Source organism: Poromitra crassiceps (assembly GCF_964638095.1).
Source record: "Poromitra crassiceps genome assembly, chromosome: 16".
In the NCBI taxonomy this organism is placed as follows: Eukaryota; Metazoa; Chordata; class Actinopteri; order Beryciformes; family Melamphaidae; genus Poromitra; species Poromitra crassiceps.
Window position 1 is genome coordinate 15013241 of NC_139645.1, and position 26987 is coordinate 15040227.

The 26987-nt window shown below is 45.6% G+C and overlaps 1 protein-coding gene across 1 annotated transcript in view; it reads right to left on the minus strand.

The window, feature by feature from the left end:
* LOC310790905 (protein kinase C-binding protein NELL1-like) overlaps positions 1–26987 on the minus strand; it is a gene marked incomplete at its 3' end in the record, with an annotated part of 306141 nt that overhangs the window by 247728 nt on the left and 31426 nt on the right. The window contains exon 3 of the mRNA XM_083652616.1: positions 16243–16393. Coding sequence (XP_083508742.1) covers positions 16243–16393 — 151 coding nt within the window. The remainder of the gene's footprint in view (positions 1–16242; positions 16394–26987) is intronic.

Here is a 26987-nt window from a genome sequence, read left to right on the forward strand (position 1 = left end):
GGCTCTGAGAGGCCAAGAAACTCACTGATCACAAGCCTCCTCTGGGCTCTGAGAGGCCAAGAAACTCACTGATCACAAGCCTCCTCTGGGCTCTGAGAGGCCAGGAAACTCACTGATCACAAGCCTCCTCTGGGCTCTGAGAGGCCAGGAAACTCACTGATCACAAGCCTCCTCTGGGCTCTGAGAGGCCAAGAAACTCACTGATCACAAGCCTCCTCTGGGCTCTGAGAGGCCAGGAAACTCACTGATCACAAGCCTCCTCTGGGCTCTGAGAGGCCAGGAAACACTGATCACAAGCCTCCTCTGGGCTCTGAGAGGCCAAGAAACTCACTGATCACAAGCCTCCTCTGGGCTCTGAGAGGCCAGGAAACACTGATCACAAGCCTCCTCTGGGCTCTGAGAGGCCAAGAAACTCACTGATCACAAGCCTCCTCTGGGCTCTGAGAGGCCAGCAAACTCACTGATCACAAGCCTCCTCTGGGCTCTGAGAGGCCAGGATACTCACTGATCACAAGCCTCCTCTGGGCTCTGAGAGGCCAAGAAACTCACTGATCACAAGCCTCCTCTGGGCTCTGAGAGGCCAGGATACTCACTGATCACAAGCCTCCTCTGGGCTCTGAGAGGCCAGGATACTCACTGATCACAAGCCTCCTCTGGGCTCTGAGAGGCCAGCAAACTCACTGATCACAAGCCTCCTCTGGGCTCTGAGAGGCCAGGATACTCACTGATCACAAGCCTCCTCTGGGCTCTGAGAGGCCAGGATACTCACTGATCACAAGCCTCCTCTGGGCTCTGAGAGGCCAGGATACTCACTGATCACAAGCCTCCTCTGGGCTCTGAGAGGCCAAGAAACTCACTGATCACAAACAGTGTCATAAATGAATCATCAAATGCATTAACTCCACACTTCACACCGAGCGTTTACTTTATGAGCCACTTAGCGGTGCTAGCAATTGTATTCCTTATCGCGTATTTAGCAGAAGGAAAATAATGCATCAGTACTTCCAGCAGGCTGTCCATTTCTAATGAATCTTGTAGCCTGACTAACAGTGAAAACGATGCCTGTTTTCCGGTGCGTCTCTGTACTAAATATTTGAGACTTAGCCTCATTTTTAAGGCTATTTAGTCTCTCATGATCAGTGTTTTTGCAAAGCTCCATTTTAACTGGATCTAATCGACTCCTACGATGAATGTGTCTCTGCAGCTTAATAGATAAATATTCATGTTTGCATATCAAAGAGCAAAGGAAACTTTGAGTAGCAGTGGTACTAGAGGGAGAGACTAATGCTTTATGATTAGAATGAATTTAGATGCGCTGTGACATGGGGAACTACACTACCTTATAGGCAAAGTTCAGCTGTTTTATCTTTTTATAAAAGAAATACACTGATTTAAAAAAAAAATATCATTGGGGCATCCTGGTTGATCGGTGGGGTGTGTTAGCATGCACTGCAACGTCCTGGGTTCAAGTCCGGTCTTCTCCCTCTCTCTCTCTCACCCACCCATCTTTCCTGTTTATCTCTAGTCTTATAAAGTGAAAATGCCAAATAATAATAATAATAATAATATTAATAATAATAATAATAATAATAATAATAATCACAAAAAGTATCTATTGAATCTAAAAGTTGAATGTAGTTAGTGATAGTTAATGATGGTGATGTGTATCACAATTTAACCAATTAGTTGCTGATTATTTATTTATTTACTTATTTATTTATTTAACGGGCGAACGTGGTACCACAGCATAACATTTTTTTATTGGTGACCTGCCAGGGCACAGATTTTGTCAGCAGCATGATGGACTTGTCTACACTCTTCTTCTTTTAACCCATTGATACCTGATGCAGCATTTGTGTGTGTATCCCTTTAAATGGATACACACACAAATGCTGCATCAGGTATCAATGGGTTAAGAGCACATGAAGAAGAATATGAGCAGAATGTGAGCAGAATTATACCAGACTTGATTTTGTCCTGCTGGGTTTTCCAAGCATAAGGACCTGCTGGCTATCAGATGTCAACATCTGCCTCCTTCTCCCTCCAAAACTGAAGGACTAAACGCTCCAGTGTTTGAATATATTGCTTGGTGTGAACGTGCCCTGAATAGAAACGAGGTGCTCTAGAACTGTTGCCTGGCTCCAGACCTTCGGATCAACCCACTCCACCGAGGTAGTTTTGGCTGCTTCTGCTCTGGCATCGTGACATGCAACAAGCGATTTCCGCAGTCGAAAAAAACGACTGCTCTAATGAGCATCGAGGGGCGCTAACGATTAGCCAATCAGTATCAATAAACAGTGCAAGGGGCGGGAATAAGGCCGTTGTCAAACTGTTTCCCGTTGTCAAGTGCGCCGAGGAGTTATAAAAACAATGGCGGCCGCCATAGACGAGATAGACGCTGCTATTGAGTTTTAAATCGATTAAAAGTACCACTTACTTTGAAATCCCAACAGCACTCTGCTTTGAAGGCATTTATTCAGGACATGTTATTTATTTTTTTGCATTCTCCTGACTGGAATAGATTCAGGCCGATGTGTTAGTCTCTAGTGATCGTTCTGGAAAATGTAGAGTGGAGGCAACGTCAGACTAGAAGATGGAAATCGATTGTAACGAGTTGACAATTCAATCTGTTATCAGGCTGCTAGAACTGCCTCGTTGACGACAAGCGGGGGAAGCAACTTTGTGGACACTATGACCTATTCAATTACACCACAGTTACAGCTACACTCTCCAGGCGTATGAGGTCATTTTCAGCGTCAGGACTATTGTCAAATCAATCTGAAAAGACACACCCCGTCACACACCATGTAAGAAAAAAAAACATGCTCAGCCCACATAAAGTCAAGTTTCCACATCGCTGTCAATGTAGAAGCTCCAGCAGGTGATGTGATAGCAGAATCCAAGGCCCTTTATTGGGCAGGTAGAACACATGCAGAGGGATTTGTCTCACAGACACACTGACAGCTTACACAGTAACACAGTGCAATGGAGGCGCGCGGTGCAACCAGAGCAGGACCTCACATGGTGCAGAGGGACCCGGGCAGCAGGCATGGAGGAGACAGCCCAGCTCTGGACATCGCTCTAAAAATATATACGTTCAGCATTCATGTTATGATGTGCCTTCAGGCAATGGCATGCAGTATAGCCTATGGAGAGGTGTATGGTATAGATAGTCACCACTGTTTCCCTTATATTATTTACCGGTGTCAGGATCGGTGTTGGACATGTGGATCTATTCGCGGGTAGTTGATGAAGCTGGGGTGTTGTGGAACTTGATGGCTGGGGCTGCACTGTTCGAGGTTTTGGGAACGGTTGCAGAGATTGTAGAGATTGGTATGATCCTTGATGAGAATTTATCGGAGCAGGCCCTCAGACCCGAATATGACATCACCTGTGTTATGACATCACATGTGTTATGACATCACCAGCGAGGCCATCGGAAGGCATGATTGAGACACTTGGTGGAGACACAGGTGGATCACAGGTGGATCATGACATCATCAGTGATCGATGACATCATAGTAGGAATGACGACGTCAACGTAGGAATCGTCATCCTAACAACCGGTAGTTTCCCCCGCCCAACAAACTGCAACTACAGCAGCGAGAGGCACTTGAGCAGCCTAATATCCATGATATATTCAACATAACATGCTAATTAGTTCACTAAGTAATGTAATTAATCCATCAATTAGCAGATATTCTTTTTATCACAACATACTTGCCTTCACATAATTCATGGTTAGTATTAATATGAACTCCGCAGCTTAAAGCTTTAGAGTTATAGTAGCTTCCAGAAAATATTTCTCCTCATTAATATGCACATGTTGGACACACAGACAGATACACTAAAATACAGTGAAAATCCATCAGCGCGTTCAAAAGATAGAACACAGTAATGATGATGTAAATATCTACATGTAAGATACATTCCTCCTAAACGACATCACCACCTACTACAACTGATCCTAGACCAGTAGCCTGTACTACGAAGCTAGTTTAATGCCTTATCCGAGTAAGTTTGAGTTTAAACCTGGTTTAGCCGTACTACAAAGCAAGTTAACTTTCAATCACCATGGCAACTGACGCTGCAAAGCTAACCTGGTCGCGACCAGGTTAGCTTCAGAGGATAAGATCAAAATCCATGACAGACCCATATAATCGGCTCTCTGGAGTCACTCACCGTTCATATAAGATCGCCATATGAAAAATAGATTGCAGTCAACTGAGAATATAACAAGAAAAACATTTGTGGCTCTGTAGGCTACATAATTAAATTAAGCCTACTTACCACTTTATGTCTTAACAGCTCAACGATGCGTGGAGAAATATGATCCCTATTAATCACCGCGGCGCATATCATGAATGGACCCTCAAATGGAGTGAGGGTGATATTCTCCTACATGCCAGAAAAGCCTATAGGCCTACATATAATATAGATATGGGATAATATGGATAGCCCCAATACTAAATATGCAGGCTATTCTTGCATCTTTCAGCTGGAACTGTGAAAGTGATAGAGATCATTATTCATTGAGCATGCGTTTCTAAATCTATGGTCTAAATAGGCTTACAGATTGTGGAAATGTATAGACTGAGATTACACATTACATTTGTTGCTGCTGTATCAATGTATGCAGCTGTATCAGACAGAAATCGCTGATCACAGTAAATCAAATGACTGATGTGAATACAAGCTGCTGCTTTAGACAGCCCTTCAGCAGACTATCCAACGCGGATTTTCATTCTGACATTAAATCGCGGATACATTAAATATCCGCTAAAACTCTGATCATGCACTGCGCTTTCATGGAACGAGGAAATGGGTGTGGAAATGGGTGTGGGCGTGGATCAACTCAGCTGTTCATAAGGTGATTGGCTAGCGCACCTCTTTCGCGTGGATGCGCGCCTGTGCACGAGCGAAAAACGTGCGCGTGCACAGGCAGATCCCAGGTCCACTTACCTAGTAAAAAACCAGCGTCGTAGTATCAGTTAACTAGATAGCTTTGATCCTGTTCAGTCAAACCAGATCAAAGGGACTTATCGCGGATCTGTTAAACTAGTTTCGTAGTACAGGGCTCAGGCCCAGGAGTAAACCTGGGTCTCATCACCACCTACTACAACTGATCCTAGACCAGGCCCAGGAGTAAACCTGGGTCTCATCACCACCTACTACAACTGATCCTAGAACAGGCCCAGGAGTAAACTAGGGATGGGCATCGAATTTCGAATTTTCGAATAATCGTTGTTATTATCAAGGTCGACTTTTATTATTGAAATTCGAAATTCGAAATTCGAAAAAAAAAAAAAAAAAAAAAAAAAATTGAGTGAAATGTTGCATTGTCTCCCCTGATTCTAAGTATAGTCAAATCGCTTGGTTTGAGCAAGTAAAACAATTTTTATAAGCATTTTAAGCAAGGTTTATGGAAAAATGAATGGCGGATGAAATCCCATGAAGAGGGAGAGGGGGTGACTTTGGCACCCCTTTGGCACTCAGACCTGAGCCTACTAAATATTTAATGAACCACTCATGATTGTCAAAACTGTTTTTTATTTTCGAAAATGTCAATGTCATGTAACATGTTCTTTACTTCAGTGGTGCAATGCTTGTTTGAGCTAAAAATCCACAGCAGAAGCTTTTTATATTAATTAATAAAGCCGTAGACTTAGAATCAGGGGAGACAATGCAACATTTCACTCAAAAAAAAAAAAAAAAAAAAAAAAAAAAAAAAAAAAATACATTTTTAAAAAATTTTACATTTTTATTTTTATTTTCGAATTTCGAATTAAATTCGAATTTGGCCAGCGAATTTCGAATAGTGTTTTTGCTAGAAATGCCCATCCCTAGAGTAAACCTGGGTCTCAATAACTAAATTAGCCTCCAGATTTAGCAAAAACCCTAAGGAAGCAGCAGATATTTTCACTGAATAGGATCACCAGAACATCAAAACAAACCGTATTTACTACAGAAATGGGTGCATTGTGTATTATTATTATTATTATTGAATTATTCGTTTAACCGACTAGTATTTCTCGTGCCGACTAGTGAGGGAGTGGGTGTTTGTTTAAACGTTTAAACAACTACTCGTCTGCATCCCTAGTTTAGACAGCAGACATGTGTATCCCAGTATTACCGTATCATCAGCACATGATTCCACTGAAAGACCATAAACTACCATTAGGTCCAAATAACAATATCATGCATTTTATTTTGAACTTGATCTTTATGAGGGGAAGTGAAAATGTAGGATTCGTTTCGTTGTTTCAAATTGTGTGCAGTGTGTTTTTATAATAATAATGATTATTATTTGTATTGATCACTTGTTAGAGAATTCAGGCGAGCCCATTTTAATTCCAGGGTTGGGAAAGCCTGGTGTAAAAGTCATTCTTATAGGTAACATGCATTGGGTTTACAGACACGTTTCACCCTCAGTGGTCCAGCCTTATGACGGCTGCAGTAGCTCCTAGAAGAAGCCGTTGAGGTGACACGTGGTGACGTCAAATCTCACTGGAAGCATCTCTAAGAGAAAAGTTTTTGGGATACGTTGTTGTCCGGGGGAACGTAGGGTCAGCTGTATATATCATCCTGTCTCTCTCTTCAGCTCAGTGTCATGCAGCTATTTTGCGGAGCCCTGTTGCCGGCCAATTACCCGCTCAGGGGGGGAGGCCAAAACACTGGAGCTTGTCCGTGGAACTGGAGGAGACGGAGCGAAACCACACTGCCATGGCGGACGTGAGGATGCCTTCACTTGTTCAGCTGTAAAATGTGACCAGGATTGGTTGTGAGATGTTGTGCTTCAGCTGTCACAGGGAGAAACCTCCTGGAATTTGTGCTTTCGTGGCTGAGCTGATGTTTTCATCCCGTTTGAGAGTGATGGGAGACCGGAGCAACTGCTCTGAGCTGAGCTGAGCATCTCCAGGGTAGAGAGGTGGGAATCACAAGTTTAATCACGATACGATACTATATCAATTCTTGGGACAACGATAGGATATTTGCTGACATCACAAAATCAGTTAATTCAGGGGCCTGCGATCGATATGAGACGATATCATATGCCCATTTACTGTGTAACAGTTACATTTATATGAAGTAAAAAAAAAAAAACTAAAATGTAAATATGATTTGACAATTTTATTTCTGAGCTCTTCATTTCTTGGTCTATCTTACCAAGGTTCAAGACCTCACTGATCGTCTGCTGGTCTATACGGTACATTAGAACATGGCTCTCTTGAATACTCGATTCTGATTGGTCAATCAACAAGATTCACCGGTCATTATTTCTCGACAACCGACCGCTGCTCTACTGATTAATCCAGCTGTGTCAACACTCACTACAATGATTAGGCACACCTGGATTAATCAGTTGATAAGAGCCTTTTGTCAGCAGACACTACTAATTAGGCCAACCAGTTGCAGCTGTGGTGTGTGCCAATTACGAATGAAACCGCTTTGTCGTTGAAAACAAAAATCTATTTGAATAATTATTTTTGTCAGATAATTGAATGATTTAGTTGTAGGCCGTGCTCTAAGCGGGATAATGTATAGTGAGCCGGTGATTACTGGAAATAATGACCTTCAGGTGAATCATTAAGCCCTCCGCTGCGCGTCGGGCTCAATCATTCACCTGTCGGTCATTATTTCGCCAGTAATCACCGGCTCACTATACCTTATCCCTTACTTAACACATAGGGGGCCTTCCTGACAGGATTCCATCACAGGGTAAATATTAGACAGGGCTGGGACAGAATCGAACGTATTTCGAGAGGGAAAGACTTCCCACAGGCTTATGTTGTTACTGCAGTCAAACAGTCGCTAGCTCAGACAAGTTTCTGGAGGTTTAGCGGCTCATTTGTGAACAGCCTCTCAGAGCCAATCAGGACTCTGCTATGTCACATACCCCCAGGTTGCTCCAGCCTATTAGTTAACCCTTAACTGGCTGTTTTTGAGACCGTTTTGACGAGAATTTATCTTTTTCATTGGGTTCAACAAAAAAAGATATATCCTGCGTGACTAGTCAACTACCGTTTGGGAGAGTAGTCGATGACTACTAAAATGCAGTAATCGTGAATGTCCTAGTGTCATGTCATGGCCATGAGACAGTGTCATGTCAGTGTTATGCACACCCCTTCAAATAAAGTGTTACCAAAAACTACATAATCTGTCAACTTTATTCTGCTTTCATATCATAATTTGCTACACCGCTTTTAGCACACAGCGGACAGGAGTAGATCCTGAAATTGATGTATCGATGTTATCTACGTACTGAATCGAGAATCGACCCAAAGATTCACGCCTAATTCATACTTATTCCTTATCCACAAGCTGTAATCTGTATTTCAGAGTTTGTGCTCATTTGATGAAATGCTTTGAGCCTTAGTGTGTCGATGTTCCACATGAGACTCTATCAGGCCCTGCACGTTTCCTCAGGTCTTTGCTGCCAGAAAGGTTTTTGTGCTTCCTCCTTTGTGGCGGGGAGGAGGCGTGGCAGAGAGGGGGGCAGGTGCTGCTGCTCTCTGGAGTCTGAAAACGGTTGGCCAGGTGGAGGAGAGGTGGGGGAGAGCTGGTGTTGGTGGGGGTCCTGTCATTCCAAATGATGATAAAAGGACTAGGTTTCTGCAAAGTGTGGGGGAAGGGTGTGCCTCACCATGGACTCGTGTTACTGGTACGTCAGGCTCATTTCCTTTCCTGCGGGTCTGCTTGATGTTCCTCCAGTCCACAGGTTCTTTAGTACTGTACACCACAATATTACATTGATTGCACTTCACAGTGATTTATTGCATGCATTTATTGTATGCATTGAGCAGGAAGGGGAGACAGTAATAAATGCTGACTCTAAAGTGTCAAAGCTAGCCTGTATACCAGTGATACTCTACTTGCAGCCCGCGGGCCACATGCAGGCCCCCTGTGTGGCCCGCGATGGAATTGCAAAAACAAAATAAAATAAAATAAAATAAATTGCAGTGCACCTGAACGCAACATGCAAGATAGCCGCTGAATAAGTGTCCAAATGTTCATGTCATTCTGGCCAATACTCCACTTCTGTTATAGCATTTCAGTCTGGAATATGGAATATCTTTCAATAATCTATGATTTAGCTGCTAAATTGTCAAATACCGCCATCTGCTTGCTACCCAGGCACTTATGTATGTACTTAACCTAACTAACTTAACCTAACTAACTATCCGGTGTGCACAACATTGTCAGACTAAACTCCGGCTGACACCCCAAAAACCTACAATCCGCTACAGAAAAATGTATATTGTTTGTTTATTAACTGGCCCCTGGCCTTCTATCATTTCACGAAAGTGGCCCCCGGGCAAAGCTAGTCGAGTATCCCTGCTGTATACTGTATCATCGTCCGAAGGCCTCCCTCTGACTGGCTTCAGTCTGTGTACTGGTCAGAAGTGCCTCAGGGTGGCCCCGTCAGCTCCAATCAACTCCATTTTCAAAATTGCAGTGTTTTCTTCTTCAGGCGCAGTTCACCAGTTAGTCATATTTCTCAAGTTCACAGTGGTTAAAAAAAATCCTTTCACTCAGTCAGGACTGCCGAGTGGATAGTTTGGATGTCTGCTTTCCAATACTGTAATCTGTCTCATAACAGGCATTTCATTTGATCCACTTTTGTACCTGGGGGGGGGTTTCGACACGGCAGACAGGATGATTGAGGGGAGAAGTCCCTCTGTGAGTAACAGCTTGCAGACTAAACACAAGAGCAGCAGAAGTCTGTATTAGAGAAGTGAGGAGGCCAGGTCGTCTTGCCACCCGGGACAGTGGTAGATAACTAGCTTTCACAGAGTACTTGCGGCACAGGAGAAGTAAGTCAATGTTAGTCCTTGTAGTCGGCGGTTGTAATTCGGCCATTTTCTTGGTCAGAGAGCAAATATACTGGAGAGGCAGAATCCAACAAGTGCAACGTGGAAACGTATATCCTCCAGAGGTGAGCAGCCCGGCTCCACAGGAGAGCTCAGAAGCCTGCAGGTTTCTCCTCCCTAGCATTTAGAAGCAAATCCCGTCTGACGGTAAAACAAAGTTAAAAGAAATACAGAGGCTCACGATTTAAACAGACACAGGGCAGCAATGCACCCTAGCAGCCAGGCACAGCATCAACCAGTTACACATTTTTCTTCTTCTTCTTCTTCTTCTTTAGCACTGGCCAAACTTTTTGGCTCACCCGCTTAGGGCTAATAATCAATAAAAATAAAAATAAACTGCCGAGAATCATTTTTAGTGGCCAATATAACTAAGGCTGCTTTCTCACTGGGAACGATTGCTTTCATCCGTTCCGCACCCGGGAACGATTGCCCCTCCTCCCCTCTCTCCCGCTGGTCAGATTTCACATTTAACATTTCTTCCGCGCTCGGAAACGGAACAGAGTGCACTTACGTCACTCGCAAGTGTTCCGTGCCCGGGCACGCCATAGCGCTCCCCAGACCACCTTTTCAAGTGGATCCTATCACGGTTCCCCGTTGCGCACCCGGGCGCGGAACAGAGCAGAACGCAACGTTCTCGTCAAATGTTCCAAAACTAGGGCTGGGCAATATACAGTAATCGATACGGCAATATATCACGATATTTTATTTCCCAATACTGTATTGCCAAGTATCGATATTAAAAAAAATGCCTGTGCTGATGTTGATTCCCACTCCTAATCGATACTGTATCGATATTTCCCATATCGATGCGTTCAGTAACACACTCAACACTCAGTAGTTTTGACTAAATTTGTCCACTAACTTATCAGTAAAAAGTGATGTACCGGTACATATTATTACACTACCTGGGTGGTACACAGTGTTGTATCTTTAGCTCTATTATTTAATTTTGAGTAAATTGTCTAGAGTATTGCAATATATCGCAATATGTATTGTATCGCAATATATCGCAATATGTATTGTATCGCAATGTATCGTGATACAATCGTATCGCGACCCATGTATCGTGATACGTATCGTATCGTGAGGTCCTTGCCAATAACCAGCCCTATCCGAAACTGGGGTCAGTTTGGGGACAAGTGTGCTTGGGAACGGTACCTGGGCGCCAGTGTGAAAGCATCCTAATATACTTGTTCCACCTGTTTTCCTCAATGCTATTTCATGTGTATTAGGCGTTGTGTGCTCAAACCTGCTCACTCACATATATGGATAATGGATTAAGTTTGTAAGTGCAACATCAATTCAATTGCAAGAGACTGCTGTTATTGATTCTATATAATGGAGGCAATGGAGGCATTGTCTCTGAAAGTTACTGGGTCAGTATTGATCTATCCAGCAAAGACTCGTGTGACTGGCATTGGGTGCTTTGGCACATTACATTACATTACATTACATTGCATCATGCTTTTGGATTTTGAGTGAGAGTTGTTCATGCACACATATGGAGTGTGGACCATGCCCATAATCATTTAAAAAAAAAAGAGTACAGTAATTCAGCGAATTCGGGAAAATACTTACTTTAGCTGTCTTTCCCCCATTCCCTATTACCATGCCTCCAGAGGAGCGAGCACAACTCCCACACCTTTGTCAGAAAGTCTCTCTCTCTCTCTCTCTCTCTCTCTCTCTCTCTCTCTCTCTCTCTCTCTCTCTCTCTCTCTCTCTCTCTCTCTCTCTCTCTCTCTCTCTCTCTCTCTCTCTCTCTCTCTCTCTCTGTGTCTCTCTCTCTCTCTCTCTGTGTCTCTCTCTCTCATCCACTCAGCATGTTTCCATGAAAGAGACGGAGCTGTAAGCACTTAGAGATGAACCAAAAGCCACGATGGGAGAAACCTGTCGACCTGTAGCACGTCACAAAGGCCGGGCGTTATGAACGTCTTTGGTGTTGGGAGTGCTTTGGCTGAGAGGAGCCATGCACGCGCCGCGGAGGAGACGCTTCTTTCAGTTCGTTCATCATCACAGAGAGAGAGAGAGAGAGAGAGAGAGAGAGAGAGAGAGAGAGAGAGAGAGAGAGAGAGAGAGAGAGAGAGAGAGAGAGAGAGAGCTTCCACCACTGCGCCGACAATGGGAGCGAGGAAACCGCTGGCTCGGCAGAGGGGAGGAAAAAATGTCTCCTTTTTGTTCTATTCAGCCTAGTGGAGCAGTTATAAACCTGCCATTCCCCCGATGTTTCGCACGGAGAGAGAGAGAAAGAAGGGGGGGGGGGGTTTCTGCTTTTGCGAGAAATACCAAGAAACGGCCGCATTCAAACAAGCTTTTTCCCCCTTTGAGACTAGCGGTGGGAGGCGAGGGAGGGTGGTCCGATTGTGCCGAGAGACGGAGACGAAAGGGGAAGCGAAGAAGAAGGTACAGAGGAGGTATGATTGGATTTGGCCGAGTGGTAAAGCTAGCTGTCTGAATGGAGCGGCCGGGCCATAATGGGGCAGAATGGGAATAGGCTGAGCGGGGCTCTAATACGGCCTGCAGAGGGGATTCAGAGCTTCAGTCCAAAATCCAGAAGGCACAATGGAGCACAGGTCTGCATCAAGCCAGACACGGCTGTCTGTCTCTCTCCATTTAATTACACTCAGGGCGTCTTCACGCCCGGAACGATTGCTTTTGCGACGTGCCCGAGTACGATCCCCCGCCTCCCCCTCTCTCTCCCCCCGCTGGTCAGCTTTAGCATTACAAATGCTGTTCTGTTCCCGAGAACGCTCGTCTGTCTGTCTGTCTGCCTGTCTGTCTGTCTGTCTGCCTGTCTGCCTGTCTGCCTGTCTGTCTGTCTGTCTGTCTGCCTGTCTGCCTGTCTGTCTGTCTGCCGTGTCTTTAAGACTCATTGATATTAATGACGGTCTCTGATTGGCTAACCGTTTCAAGAGCGCGGCTCGGCGGCTATAGGTACTGTAGGGAAAGGTAGGCAGCACCTGCCGGGCAACGACCGACCTCACTGCCATCAAAATGCTCCAGTGACATCACTGATGACATCAAAATTGCTCGACTGACATCACGTGGAAGGCTGACTGACTCACAACCCTGAGGACAAATGATGTCATCCAGTGGCCGGCAGCAGCCACATACATGCCTGGCAATATTTTTGCCAGGCAGCCAGATGACGGATGACATCATCAGTGATGTCATCACTCAATAACACACATGCTGGCATAGCGAATTTTGTGCCGGTTATGGTCGGGTTAGGTTCAGGCAAGTAAAACAATGGGTCTGGGTTAAAAAAGAAACGAGCGTGAATTCGCAATAGCTGCGACCAGATAATGTGATGTCACTCAGTGTGACATCATCCACTCCATTGTGATGTCATCCACTCCATCCGGCTGCCACCTTACTGGCTGCCGGTTTATTTCAGGCATCTATTGCCTCTATCGCCCCCTGCTGGTGCAGTACCATCACGCGTGTACTTTTCACGCCTAGGCGAGGCAAAACGTGACAGCGAGATGCTGGCCCGGCTGGTCTAATACACGCTTTGCCGTGATAAAGGGGTGAAATGAATGAAACAGCACAAGTACTGTATAGTGGTCAATCAGAGTATGGCGTGCTGCAGGACTGTCGGGTGGGATTTGAGCATCGTTAGGCCTTTAATCCGACGTTTGCTTTGTCCAGCACTCCTCCGAGCTAAAGACGCTGCACGGTACGTGTCATTCTGCTCAGGCCTAAGCAGCACATTACAGTCAGTTGGCTCCATTTAGCCTCGCTGTTGTTTGGCCAGCCTGCTGTGCAACAATTATGCCTGCAGGTAATGAGAGGGAGAGAGGGACAGTGCAGAGAGAGAGAGGGGAGGGAGAGAGGGGGACAGTGCAGTGTGAGAGAGAGAGAGAGAGAGAGAGAGGGAGAGAGAGAGAGGGGAGAGAGGGACAGTGCAGTGAGGGAGAGAGAGAGAGAGAGAGAGAGAGAGGGAGAGAGGGGGACAGTGCAGTGAGGGAGAGAGGGAGAGAGAGAGAGGGAGAGAGGGGGACAGTGCAGTGTGAGAGGGGGGGGGGGGTAAAGGTAAAGGTAAAGTCCCACTGATTGTCACACAATGTGTGAAATTTGTTCTCTGCATTTGACCCATCCCCTGGGGGAGCGGTGAGCAGCAGCAGTGCCGCGCTCGGGAATCATATGGTGATCTAACCCCCCAATTCCAACCCTTTGATGCTGAGTGCCAAGCAGGGAGGCAAATGGGTCCCATTTTTATAGTCTTTTGCCGGGGATCGAACTCACGACCTCCCAGTCTCAGGGCGGACACTCAGACCACAAGGCCACTGAGCTGGGACAGTGCAGTGAGAGGGGGGGAGAGAGAGGGGGAGTGAGAGACAATGCAGTGAGAGAGAGAGAGGGAGAGGGAGAGAGAGGATAGGCTAATAGAGAGGATGGAGACTGAAATGGCTATTCTCAGGGTCACCTCAGGCACAGCAGGGGCTCAATCTGTGTGTGCACTCTTGTTCAGGAGTGAAAAATCATATGGTCGCACGCTAGGGGTTCCACAACTCCTGATTTTAATGGTATGTCCCAAAAGAAAGAAAGAAAGAAAGAAAGAGTTCTAGTTCTAAAAGTTCTATGTCCGCACGAAATAGAGAAATGTGGCTCTGTCTGAAGATGACCAATCTGGGATCCCAGACCCTCAGTCTGCAGACGGCTGAGATGTGGGGGTTTCTTCACGCTGTAGAGCGGACGCCCCCCCCCCCCACACACACACACACACACACGACAGTTCAGAGCCCTCACCCACCCCACTGTGTACTATTTAGGCTTTGCGTTGAGACTTGGATGCACCCCCCTGCTGCTCACTTAGCCTGCGCTCCGTACACAGCTGAAGGCTTTTACCTTCAGAAGGAAAATCAATGGTCTCTAACCTTTCAAAACTATTTAGTTTCTCGGCGGGGAAGGGGGGTGTGTGTGGGGGGGGGGGGGGGTGGCTGAGCTCGCTGCGGCCACTCGCTGGTGCCCTGCAGCCATTGCATTCTGCAAATAATGTTCCAATTAATTTTCACTGATGCAATAGGTATCTGCAGCAGGGCATCCAAAAAGACTAGCGATGTTCAAAGTATTACGAGGAGGAGAAAAAGGTCACAAAGGCATGCGTGTTGTAGACTTATCTCGATATGAAATACTGTAATTATCTTGGCCAAAATGTAATTTTCATAAGATGAAATCCTTAAAAGTGGAACGCTTTAATTATTATTTAAAAACAAAGACAGTCTAATAACGCAGTGGCTTCCACGCCATTGTTGGATGCAGGGGAATAGACCCTTCTCACGGGGGGCATTTGGTGTCGAAAAGGCAGGGTAAACACAGGTGCAAGCAAAACACTAATGAGGGTTTCCAACTTCCATGAGTGGAATTTGGAAACCCTCATTAGTGTTTTGCTTGCACCTGTGTTTACCCTGCCTTTTCGACACAAAAATGCCCCCCGTGAAAAGGGTCTATAGGCAGTTGGTTTGTTGCTACACAACCTCTTCCCTCGCATGGTGATAGACAGGGAAGTGGCCATTGGTCCTATGGGGACCTCCAGTGAGCAGCAGCAGTTCTGTGTGTGTGGATAGAAGCTTCTTGTTGATGGGAGAGGTCAGAGGAGAACATCAGCCTGGTCGGAGCTGACAGAAAGGCCACAGTAACTCAGATAACCTCTTTCCAGCTGTGGTGAGCAGCAGAAGAAGCAGCATCTCAGGATGCACAACACGTCCAACCTGGAGGCGGGTGTCACTTTACTAGCCGATAGCTACCCAGTACTTAGCACTTTATTAGGAAGACCATGTCCCTAATAAGTGCTCGGCGAGTGCAGATAGTGATACCGGCTCTCCTCCCACCTCTAGCAGCGTGTGTGACAGCTCAGCTACCATCCCGCACGACGTCGCAGTTATCAGAATACGAGCAGCAGCAGCAGCCACAGTCAGAGATGGTGTACGTCCGTTTACGCAACACCCCCGAGATTAAATTTAACATTCATAAGATGCTTGCTTTATCAACGCTCTTCCCCTCTTCCGTCTGCCTCTCTCTCTCTCCATCGGCATTACCAGCCCAGTCAATCTCACGGACACGATGCACGGCAGATTTGCTTTTTCGCCCAGAGCGTATATAGGAAGAAATCCTGCACTCTGTCAGCATACGACTCCCCAGCCAGTAGCCCACGCATAGGCAGAGCAATCTCAAATTGATCTTTTCCTTCAACTCATCAAAAAATGCATCGACAAATAGCCTATCTCAGGTATGAATAAGACCAGGATTCATCTCTGGGCTCCGTTTCAACGAGAACATGGCGCAGTCGGTGTTGGAAGTGGAGAATTGTTGCAGACATAGGATGAGAGAAGGTCAAAGTGAAGAGGAGGGATGGACGTAGATGTGTTACCTGTGCTCCGACTCGTGGATGGAGAAGATGACTCCCGACGTGGACGACTTCTGCTGGATGGAGGCCAGGAAGGTAAACTCGCTCTTCCTCCTGAACAGCTGCAGCACCTTCTCGGTGATGTGCGCCGGGGCGTGGACCGCCCTGCCCCCATCTGAGGAGAGATCAAAGAGAAGAGGGGGGGGAAGTCATGGTGAGTTTTGGGTGTAAAAGCGCGTCGGCGGAGCGATGTGATGCGCTGGCCTCGCAGCCTCCCGGTCCCGGACGGTTAGCGCTCGTCACATTACGAGGTGGGGAAACACATTAAGATAAGGAATGATACTTTGGTGAGAGACAGACTAACTCCTCTAACAGCTTTCAGAAGGCACCTCCGCACAGCGCGCTGGCAGGTGCCAATTTATGTTGGAATAAATCTGCTGCTGCCAACAGACATCCAACTGCATTACAATCACAGAGGCGAGGGCAATCCTGTTTGCCACCACTAGGGACTTTTACATCGGTCTACTGAGTGCTTTCCCATCATCCTTTCTGTTTATTTGTTTGCTTGTGTGTATTATTATTTTTTCTGCATGCATTTTTCTTGTCCAATTCACCTTATGTGGCCCCGCTCACTTGACCCATTGTGTCACGACTTCCTGGTCTAAACGCCGGCTGTTTTACCTGCCTAAACTAGTCTGACTCACCTGGTCAAACCTAGTTTGACTTACTATGAGTCAGACTAGGTTTATCAGTCACAGGAAGTATAAACACCCTGGAGACAGCTATTGGCCCAGAGTATTTTCCCAGGTGTTTGTATGTCTGTCTGTCCATGGACAGATTTGACCAATGCGACAGCGTCAAAACCGTGCAGGATGCAGTCAGGAAACTTTACAGGTGTGTAATTGACATACAGATGAAGGTCGAGTTCGAAAATGGGCATGACCCGACACACACACACATTCTCTCACTCACACTCTCACTCACACACACACTCTCTCACACACACACACACACGCGCGCGCGCACACGCACACACGGCTGGTGTGCTCCCACTCTAGTTTAATATATTTTGTACTTTTTTGAGAAGCCGCCGTGTTTTCTACTTTTTCCTGATTGTGTGATGTCACAATTCATTCTAGCTGACTCTACAGGCTGATTGTGTGATGTCACAATTCATTCTAGCTGACTCTACAGGCTGATTGTGTGATGTCACAATTCATTCTAGCTGACTCTACAGGCTGATTGTGTGATGTCACAATTCATTCGAGCTGACTCTACAGGCTGCACTTTGTTTTTACTAAATTCACACGTTTTAAAAGTGGGACAGTTCACACAGCTTTAACACTACAGTACATCTATTATACATCACTATTCTAAGCAGAAGTTGCACATACATCAAATCCTTCAGCTACTCTCACTCACAATATCAAAATATAAGCGATGCGATGCACCATTTTTGAGATATTAACGTCGGTTTGACACAACTTTTCAGCTTTACTTGACACTAAAAGACTGTTCAAAGGTTCAAAGGTGATCTTTATTATCCCTGAGGGGCAATTTGTAACAAAACCATCAGACAAACAAAAATAGACAACAATTACAAGGTGAGTTTTTGAGTCTGTTGGTCCTATATCACCTACAAATGTCCTCTACAGAGGACAGTAAAGTGTGAATATGAAACTTGGCAGACTGTACTGTATCTGTGGCCAGACGGGAGCAACTTGAACTCAAAGGACAGGGGGTGGCTATAGGATCAGCCAAGATTAACTGAGCCTTCTTCAAAAGTCCTAAACTTATACAGAGTAGGAAGGTCATTTAAAGTAGTGCCTGCGATTTTGCTGCCCACCTTGACGATACCCTGCAGTCTATTCCTATTCTTGAGGGTAAGTGACCCGTAGCTGCTCACAAAAGAGAACGTGAGGACGGATTCGATCAAACAAGAATAAAACATTTAACATGAAGGTGTTAAGTCAAGTCAACATTAAAACTTTGAAGCTTACGATAAAATAAAAAAAGTGACGTAGCGCCGATGCAGCACCACCGACGTTATCCACCCGGAAGTAAGTTATTTGTTGTAGGGGTGTGCTATATCGTATCGTTATTGATATATCAATACGATTCATATTCATATTGTGAAAAATGTATATTGTGATAACGGCAATATTCAGACTTGTTGATGTACGCACAGCAACAACAAGCATGGCTGAAAGCGGCTCCACGGTGGAGGAGCTAATTTCAAAAAGGGGAGTGGCTTCAGTCGTGTGGGAGTGGTTTGGCTACAAAAGAGCATGTAGGCTACAACAAATCACGGTAATATCTGAAGGCACATTTGAATATTTGAAGCCAAACCGTTACGTTTATGCTGACTTATAATAAAGCTATAAACACTTATTTAGTTGCAATTGTATATTCTTGAAATTAAGAATGAAATATCTTTCAGCATTTTGTCATATCGGGAAGAATATCGCTATCGCAGAAATACTGAAATACTGAAATATTATGATATTATTTTAGGGCCATATCGCCCTCCCCTAATCGGGAGTGAGTGTGGTCAACAAAGGTCCTCACAGGTATACAAACATTCATGAGTGTGTGTGAGTGTGAGTGTGTGTGTGTGTGTGTGTGTGGGGGCGTGTGTTACCCCCTGGGCAGTGTGCGTGTGTCTATTCCAGCGGAGCAGGGGACAGATATGAGTGAGTTGGCTGCACAGCTGCAGATGACAGACAGTGCTGCGGAGAGAGAGCTGCAGCCCGTGGCGTTAAATCTCCCCAGGGTGGCGGATGGCGCCCCCCACTGCCCCCACGCTCCGCCCTCGCCGCTGCCCCCACGCCCCGCCCTCGCTGCCCCCAGCCCTGCGTCTCTCCACACACACATCGTGTCATTATTAGATCAAGCTCTCAAATCCACAGAAGCATGACCCACCTGTTTACCACGGGGAGAGAGAAGTGTTGCCTGCTGGGTCCAGAGTAGGGATGGGCATCGAATTTCGAATTTTCGAATAATCGTTGTTATTATCAAGGTCGACTTTTATTATTGAAATTCGAAATTCGAAAAAAAAAAAAAAAAAAAAAAAAAAAAAAAAAATTTTAGTGAAATGTTGCATTGTCTCCCCTGATTCTAAGTATAGTCAAATCGCTTGGTTTGAGCAAGTAAAACAATTTTTATAAGCATTTTAAGCAAGGTTTATGGAAAAATGAATGGCGGATGAAATCCCATGAAGAGGGAGAGGGGGTGACTTTGGCACCCCTTTGGCACTCAGACCTGAGCCTACTAAATATTTAATGAACCACTCATGATTGTCAAAACTGTTTTTTATTTTCGAAAATGTCAATGTCATGTAACATGTTCTTTACTTCAGTGGTGCAATGCTTGTTTGAGCTAAAAATCCACAGCAGAAGCTTTTTATATTAATTAATAAAGCCGTAGACTTAGAATCAGGGGAGACAATGCAACATTTCACTCACAAAAAATAATAATAATAATAAAAAAAAAAAAAAAAAAAAAAAAAAAAATTACATTTTTTTTTTTTTTCGAATTTCGAATTTCGAATTAAATTCGAATTTGGCCAGCGAATTTCGAATAGTGTTTTTGCTAGAAATGCCCATCCCTAGTCCAGAGACCTTCCAATCTGCCCACTCCACCCAGTGACATGCAACAGCCACTTCCTCAGTTGGGAAAAAAAATGACTTGTCCAATGAGCGCCGAGGGGGACTAACCATTAGCCAATCAGCGTCAATAGACAGCATAACGGGCGGGACTAACGCCGTTCTCAAGTGATTTTAAATTGATTAAAAGTTGCAATTACTTTGAAATCCCCAACACCACTCTGCTTTGAAGACATTCATTCAAAAGGGGAGATGTCTTCTCCTCACTGGATTATATTCAGGCCAATATGTTGTTAAAAGCCTAAAAATACAGTCATATGATTTGTGCTCCATATCGCCCCCCGCTGGTGGAACCCAGGCAGACGCACAGCGGCCAGCTGCCCCCGCGGTGTGATGGCAGCAGGCTGGCAGACATAAAGCCATTTCCAGTGACAGGCAGGCATGCAGGCAGGCAGGCAGGCAGGAGGGAGAGAGGCAGGCAGGCAGGCAGGCAGGCAGGCGGGAGGGAGAGAGGCAGGCGGGAGGGATCAGGTAGAGCGGGAGTGTTCAGCCAGGATGAGGCTCAGTGTAGCAGGCAGCAGCCGGCTGTCGCCTCCCCCTCTCTCTGTTCCAGCTCATCACTTTAATCAGGAGCGTGGCTGGTGGGCCCGGCACGGCACGGCCCGCCCGACCCAGGCTTACAGATGGCAGGCAGCGAGGGACAGGCGCTCAGGAGAGACGTCGCTCCAACCAGGACACCACCAGAGATGTCTCTGTGGACATTTGTCCAGCTCCACGTGGAAGACCAGCAGAACAAGCCATGTTCACCGGGTGACCGCCACATACATTAAGTACATTTACTGTACTGCGCTCACGTTTCTGTCAAGGGCAGAAGGTAGTAGGGGTGTCACTAAACAAATCGATTCATGTAAGAAGAATCGATTCTCAACTTACAAGTTTATTTTATTTTATGTTTAATGTAAGACCATTTTTCTTGAAGTCACTCACACCCCATTTACACCTGGTTTGTATATGTGACCTGTATCTGGATAAGTTATCTGGATAATGATCACATTTAAAAAGCAGGTGTAAATTCGAGTGAAAGAGATCTGAAGACAAGTGAGCCAGACTACTGTACCTTCAGAAGTGGTCAGGAAGAGTACATTTATGAGTTCAACACACACACACACACACACACACACACACACACACACACACAGTCTTGTTCTACCCTCAGGACTCAGATCAAAGAGTGTCTGTCCATTGGCCAGTCACATGCTTACAGTCCCTGCAGTAACACACTCGTCCCCCAGCAGATTCTCACAGTCTGCTGGCCCCTGGTATGGAACAACATCAGAGATATATTGGAGGAGGAGGAGGAGGAGAAGAAGAAGCAGAAGAAGAAGAGTTAACTTTTTCTGCACTGCTGGAACCTGGCAGCAGGCATTTCCCCTCTCTGTCCACAACCTGTTCATATCTTCCATTGTTTTTTGCTCTATAGGTCAGCTTATTCTTTAGTGATGCAGTGGCTTGTGTGTGTCGACTCCACATTAGAGCTGCATGATTAAGGTCAAAATCATAATCATGATTATTATAATTTTTTTTGGGATGCACTAAAATTAACAGCCAATAATCAGGCTTTGTTTTTGCCTTGGACCGGAGCTATTGTTGTCGCACGCTCGTGACATCACAACTGCGATGGACAAACATGGCTGCTGCCATGCAGTAGGTTGCAGTTTTTCACAGTTTAGATGATCACAGCTATTGTAATTTGCAATCCATGTCCCGCATGGGTTCAGAGAGGAGGGCAAACGTCTATTACGTTAAACCAAAGCTGGGGATGATGCAGCGGATTTGTTTGTTGTTTTACGTTAGCTTAGCGAGTGTTAGCGTTAGCTCGTAGTGCGGCCTACGCTTCAGGCTCGCCCACTTGGCAGACACACTGACACTGCTTGTGATCAAACAGCCCCGCAAAAGCACTTCATACTCATAGAGCTGGTGTAAACATATAGAAACTAATGGAAACCCCTTTACCCCGAAATGAAACATCCAGGCATTGTGTATTTAACTCCAAAAAACAACACGCTAACTTTAAGCTAACCGCGCTAGCCGCTACCACTATAACAAAGGGACTTTGGAGTTGAGCTAGCTGCTGGACAGAGCCATCTAACAGAGCCAATAATAAGGAACACAAAGGTGCAGTCGTGCACATTAGGCTACATAAAAAGCATCAGTCAACATAACATGACAATAAGAGTCTAAATTACTATGCCTTTTGTCATTGTGTTTTATCTGCAGACTAAGCAGTCATTGGCTTCCCGTTTTATAAAAGCCTTTATTTTTGTATTGACTATAATTGAGTGATACACTTTATTAAAACAACCATATTATATCAGAAGTTTTCTTTGTTTTGTGTTCACAGTGATGTTAGATTTGGTTAGGTCAGAGCTATGCTCACTACATCTGCCTTTTTTTAACCCCAGGTGAGCATAAAATACAGCTAATATATATATATTTTTGCCAGACCCAGGGGGTCAGCCTACAGGAGGCTTTGTCTGTCGGTCGGTCTGTCTGTCCCTCTTTTCCTCCCCAGCCATTCAGGAACGCTTCAGATTTCAACCACCAGGGGCAACAGAGCAGGTCTGGACTTGCTACCATTTGAACCAGCAGTGAATGGGGACACTAACAAACATTGAATTACCTTTAATTCAACTGGTTTAAACATGTGCCGTGTAACTGTACAGGATCTGTACTTGTTGTAATTGTGGTGCCTAGTTTGGTTCATTATTGGTTCATTATTGGCCATTAGATCATATTAGATCATACTTATTTATTTATGGAATAGTTAAAAGAAAGACATGTCTAAATGTGGTCATTAACTACAGTACATTAGAGGGCAATAGAGGATCCACAACACCTGAAGGTAATTTGTATAAATATCACCTACAGCCAACTGATTAATGAGATGGCAATCAATAGTATGACAGCAATTGATCATATTTACACAACCATAAACCCACAACACACTTGTAACATTCATGAGTTGAAAATGTTTTAGCCACTCAAATTGCATTGGGAAGCTGCGTTGGGCAGGTCAGGTGAGCAAGTAAAATCAATGAGGGTCTAATCAACAAGGGACAGGTGAATGTAATCAGACTGGAAGGTTTGCTGGTCTAGCCTATACACAAATCTACAACCAAATACCCCTATACACAAAATGCTACACACACACAAAATGCCTAAAATGATTTATACTTTGTTTTAACTTATAAAGTGGTTTGTAGGTGTGTTGCCTACTAGGAATTTGTTCCTTCTGGGTCTGGCAGAACCAGGTCTCCTGATCTTGTTTTATTAATATATCCTCGCACCACAGCGTGTTTGGGCTCCTCGGCTCGAGCTGAGACGACACGCACCACAGCAGTGTGTGTGGGCTTTGGAGGAGGGGCTGGATCGTGGGACCAAGCCAAAAATCTTGATCACGATTAATATTTGATTCATTGTGCAGCCAGTTGACATTTTGTTCTGATGCTGCTGCCAACATTTTCTCCTGCTTCTCGGCTGCAACGCTGGCTTGTTTTCTGATCAGAAACTATCTCCATTCAGGGCATCCTGGTGGCTCAGTTGGCTGAGGAGGACGGAGCACATCTTGTCACTGTGACTTTGAAAAATACAGACAACAATATTGTGTTTATCCCCCTGCTCCTCCCTGTCTGTCTTCACTGAAACCTATATGCCCCTAAAAATGCTCAATACAGAATTCTCATCCAGCCAGAAGAACACACTGGGGGGGGGGGAGCCACAGGGGACAGCAGTTTAGTCTAGTCTAGTATACTGTATATATCACAACAAGTCTCAAAGGTCTTTTCATACCACACTACAGCATATAAGATCACACACATCTTATACGTCCTTCATATGCATAATTTACTGCATCACACATGCATCATATAGCACCATACTACTACACACTCTACACACCACATGGGGAATTTAGAGGGGTCAGTCCACCTGACCGACCGGCATGTTTTTGGACTGTGGGAAGAACATGCAAACTCCACACAGGAGATTCCACTCCAAGACGGGACTTCCGTGCACCTGAATGAACCCCCCACCCCTCCTCCCCCCCCAGAATCGTTTCTAAGGTTACACATCCGTCCAGCCATCTGTGCATCCATACATGGAGCCGGCCAGCCGGTCATCCAGCCAGCAGCACACAGCAGATCGAGTCCCTGAGGAGCTAGCCTGCTTTCTGCTGCTCACGGCGGCGGAGAGGCCTGCAGGAGGACAGGAGACTGCAGAGCCAGGGAGGCTAGAGGGAAGGACTGAGGCATCATCACTGGAGAATGTGGAGATGGAAACAAACCCAGTCATGCACGCACGCACATGCACGCACGCACACACACTAGGCCTGCACGATATGAGGAAAATCTGCGATGTGCGATAACACTGTTCAATATAGCGATGACGATACGACTTGCGATAAATAAACAAATATTAAAGTATGCATATTAGCTATACAGTTCCTATGTCTTTCTGCTTTAATAATGCTAACATAGACCCCAAACATAGCCTATATGCCCACTGAATAAAGAAATTAAATACACACTGACTTTAGCTGAAACTACAGACAGCGTGTTTGGGCTTTGGCAGAGGGGCGGAGCGCACTGTTGCAAGGGAAAGGTGTGCGCTGGATTTACAACACAAGACAAAATGATCAGATGCTCAGTGGGAATGCATGACGCATGTAAATAAAACCACTTTTGTTATTTATTGCGTTTCAGGTCTTTGCAATGTGTTTATTGCGCATGTTCATATTGCGATGACGATGAAAATACGATTAATTGTGCAGCCCTAACACACACACACGTGCGCACACACCACCACACACACACAGACGAACGCACGCAGCAGACTTCTCAAGGATGCGAGGCAATGCTTAGTTAAAACTAACTCAGATTCTCTATCGAGCACTCACACTGGGGGCGCTTCACTACGACCGCTTTTCTACGACACACAAAAGAGAAGAAATGTGTGTGAGTGAGAAACAGCCGGTGAGAGACAGATGTATGACTCACTGAGGTCAGTGAGGTCACTACTCTCAATGAGGTAGAGGATGACAGTGAGGTCATTACCGAATGAGGTCAATGAGGACACGATACAGACAGCACATTAGATCCCTGGAGGTATATTTCACATCCGCTGTCTGTGAACGATCCCCTACTATGCTGAGGTATATGAACGCACCGACGTCACCAGCATGGAGGTGATTCTGTCACGCAGACAGTTCCGCTGGCTAGGTCATGTGATCCGCATGTCTGCAGCTGGTCTGCCACGGCAGACCCTCTACAGCCAATTACAATCTGGCCCGGGGGTCTGCCGGTGGTCAGAAAAGGCACTACAAGGACCATATGAAGGAGCTCCCGAAGAAGTGCAACACAACACCTTCAGACCTGGAAGGGACCGCAGCAGACCCAACCACCTGGTGCTCTCCTCCTGCCTTCAGGTATCTCTCACCTGGAGGAGAATATAGACGGTTTCAACTCGACAACATTATTCTACATTCACCCCAGCTTGCTTCCTGTTGCAGTGTTTATTTAGTACAATAACTGACAGGACATAAGCTAGGTTCCAAACTGTTCCCTATAGCAACACAACTCCGTGAAACCAGTCTAAATCGTTGAGACGTGCAGAGAAGCGCAGACGACGACATGCACGCACAACAAGGACTGAACACCTGCCCCACAAAGTGTGTGAATCACGAGTAGGTCTACACAGCCACATGAGGTGACATGACGAGCGCACTAAGCGCTGAAATTACCCCTGGGAGATATGAAGTCATCCTCGATTATGATGGACTGCTATAAGCAAGCAAGTCAGCCAAAAGCAAGCAGGCCTGCTCTCTGCTGCTCAAGGAGGCCTGCAGTGGAACTGCATAACAAGGGCCGGGCTGGAGCTGAGCATAGAGGAAAAGACTGAGGCATGACTGTAGATGGAGAGAGTGCACACACACACACACACACACTCTCTCTCTCACACACACACACACACACACACAGAGCAGACGTTCAAGGATGCGAGGTGATGCTTAGTTAAAACCAACTCTCAGATTCTGTATCGACCTGAAAACCACTGACGGCGCTTCACCTTGACCACAGCTGAGGCAGAGATGTTTCAAATGTGCCGACCGTACACTCCGACCGGTTTTCCATCAAAACAAAGACGCACAAAAGAGAAGAGATGCGAAGCGAGAAAGAGCCGGCGAGAGACAGGAAGCAGCAGATATAAAAGACTAACCAGGGTCAGCTGAGAAGAGGGTTGTTGCTGCTATAGAAAAAGTGGCAGAGCGTCAATTAAAGTTGTGAAAATGGCAAAAGCCAGGGGAAGTGAACATTACTGCAGTGGGCACAGCAGAAGAAGAGCTTGATGTGTGTGGAGGGGAGTCTGAGTGCGTGTCTGTCAGGCAGGTTCTCAGCTGAAGAAGCTGCAAAATTAATGAGTCTGAATTGATCAAACATTGATGATTCTGCTCAAGATTTCCCCTTTTGCTTCTTTCCTTTCACGATTAAATAACATGACTGATTGATAAGTTTTACATCCATGCATGTACGGTAAGTACCTTCTACAGGAGTTTCCCCAGTTCATATGCATGTTCTTCCCATGTGGACCCTGTCCTGTTTGATCTCTGTTGAAATGTAAGGAGGACATGCGTGAGGGCACCAGAGAGTGTGGGAGCTTGGCATGATGAACTATCTCTACCTGGGGGACTGCTTACTGTAATACCAGGGGTTCTCAACATGGGACCACCAGGGGGGTCCTTGAGGGGGGTTCCAGGGGGTCCCCAGCAAATTGGTGTATTGATAGTATTCTGTTACATCACCACACGGCCACCTTGGTAGGAAAATAGCAGGTGATTGTAATCAATTAACAGGTGATTACAATCAAGTGACACAACCAGCCAATGAGCTGTGTGTAATCTGTGTATTGTAGCGCCATATTGGTAGGAAAATGCTTGTGACGTCATGGGAATATACTATGAATAGGCCATTTTTACAGCAATCCTTTTGAGGTTGCAAAGCAGGACGTAAAACAGGTGTAACCAATAACATTAATGAGGGCTCTGGTGCGGGAAAGCCTAAATGGAATGGAAACATCATTAATGGTATTGGTTACGCCTGCTTTACCACC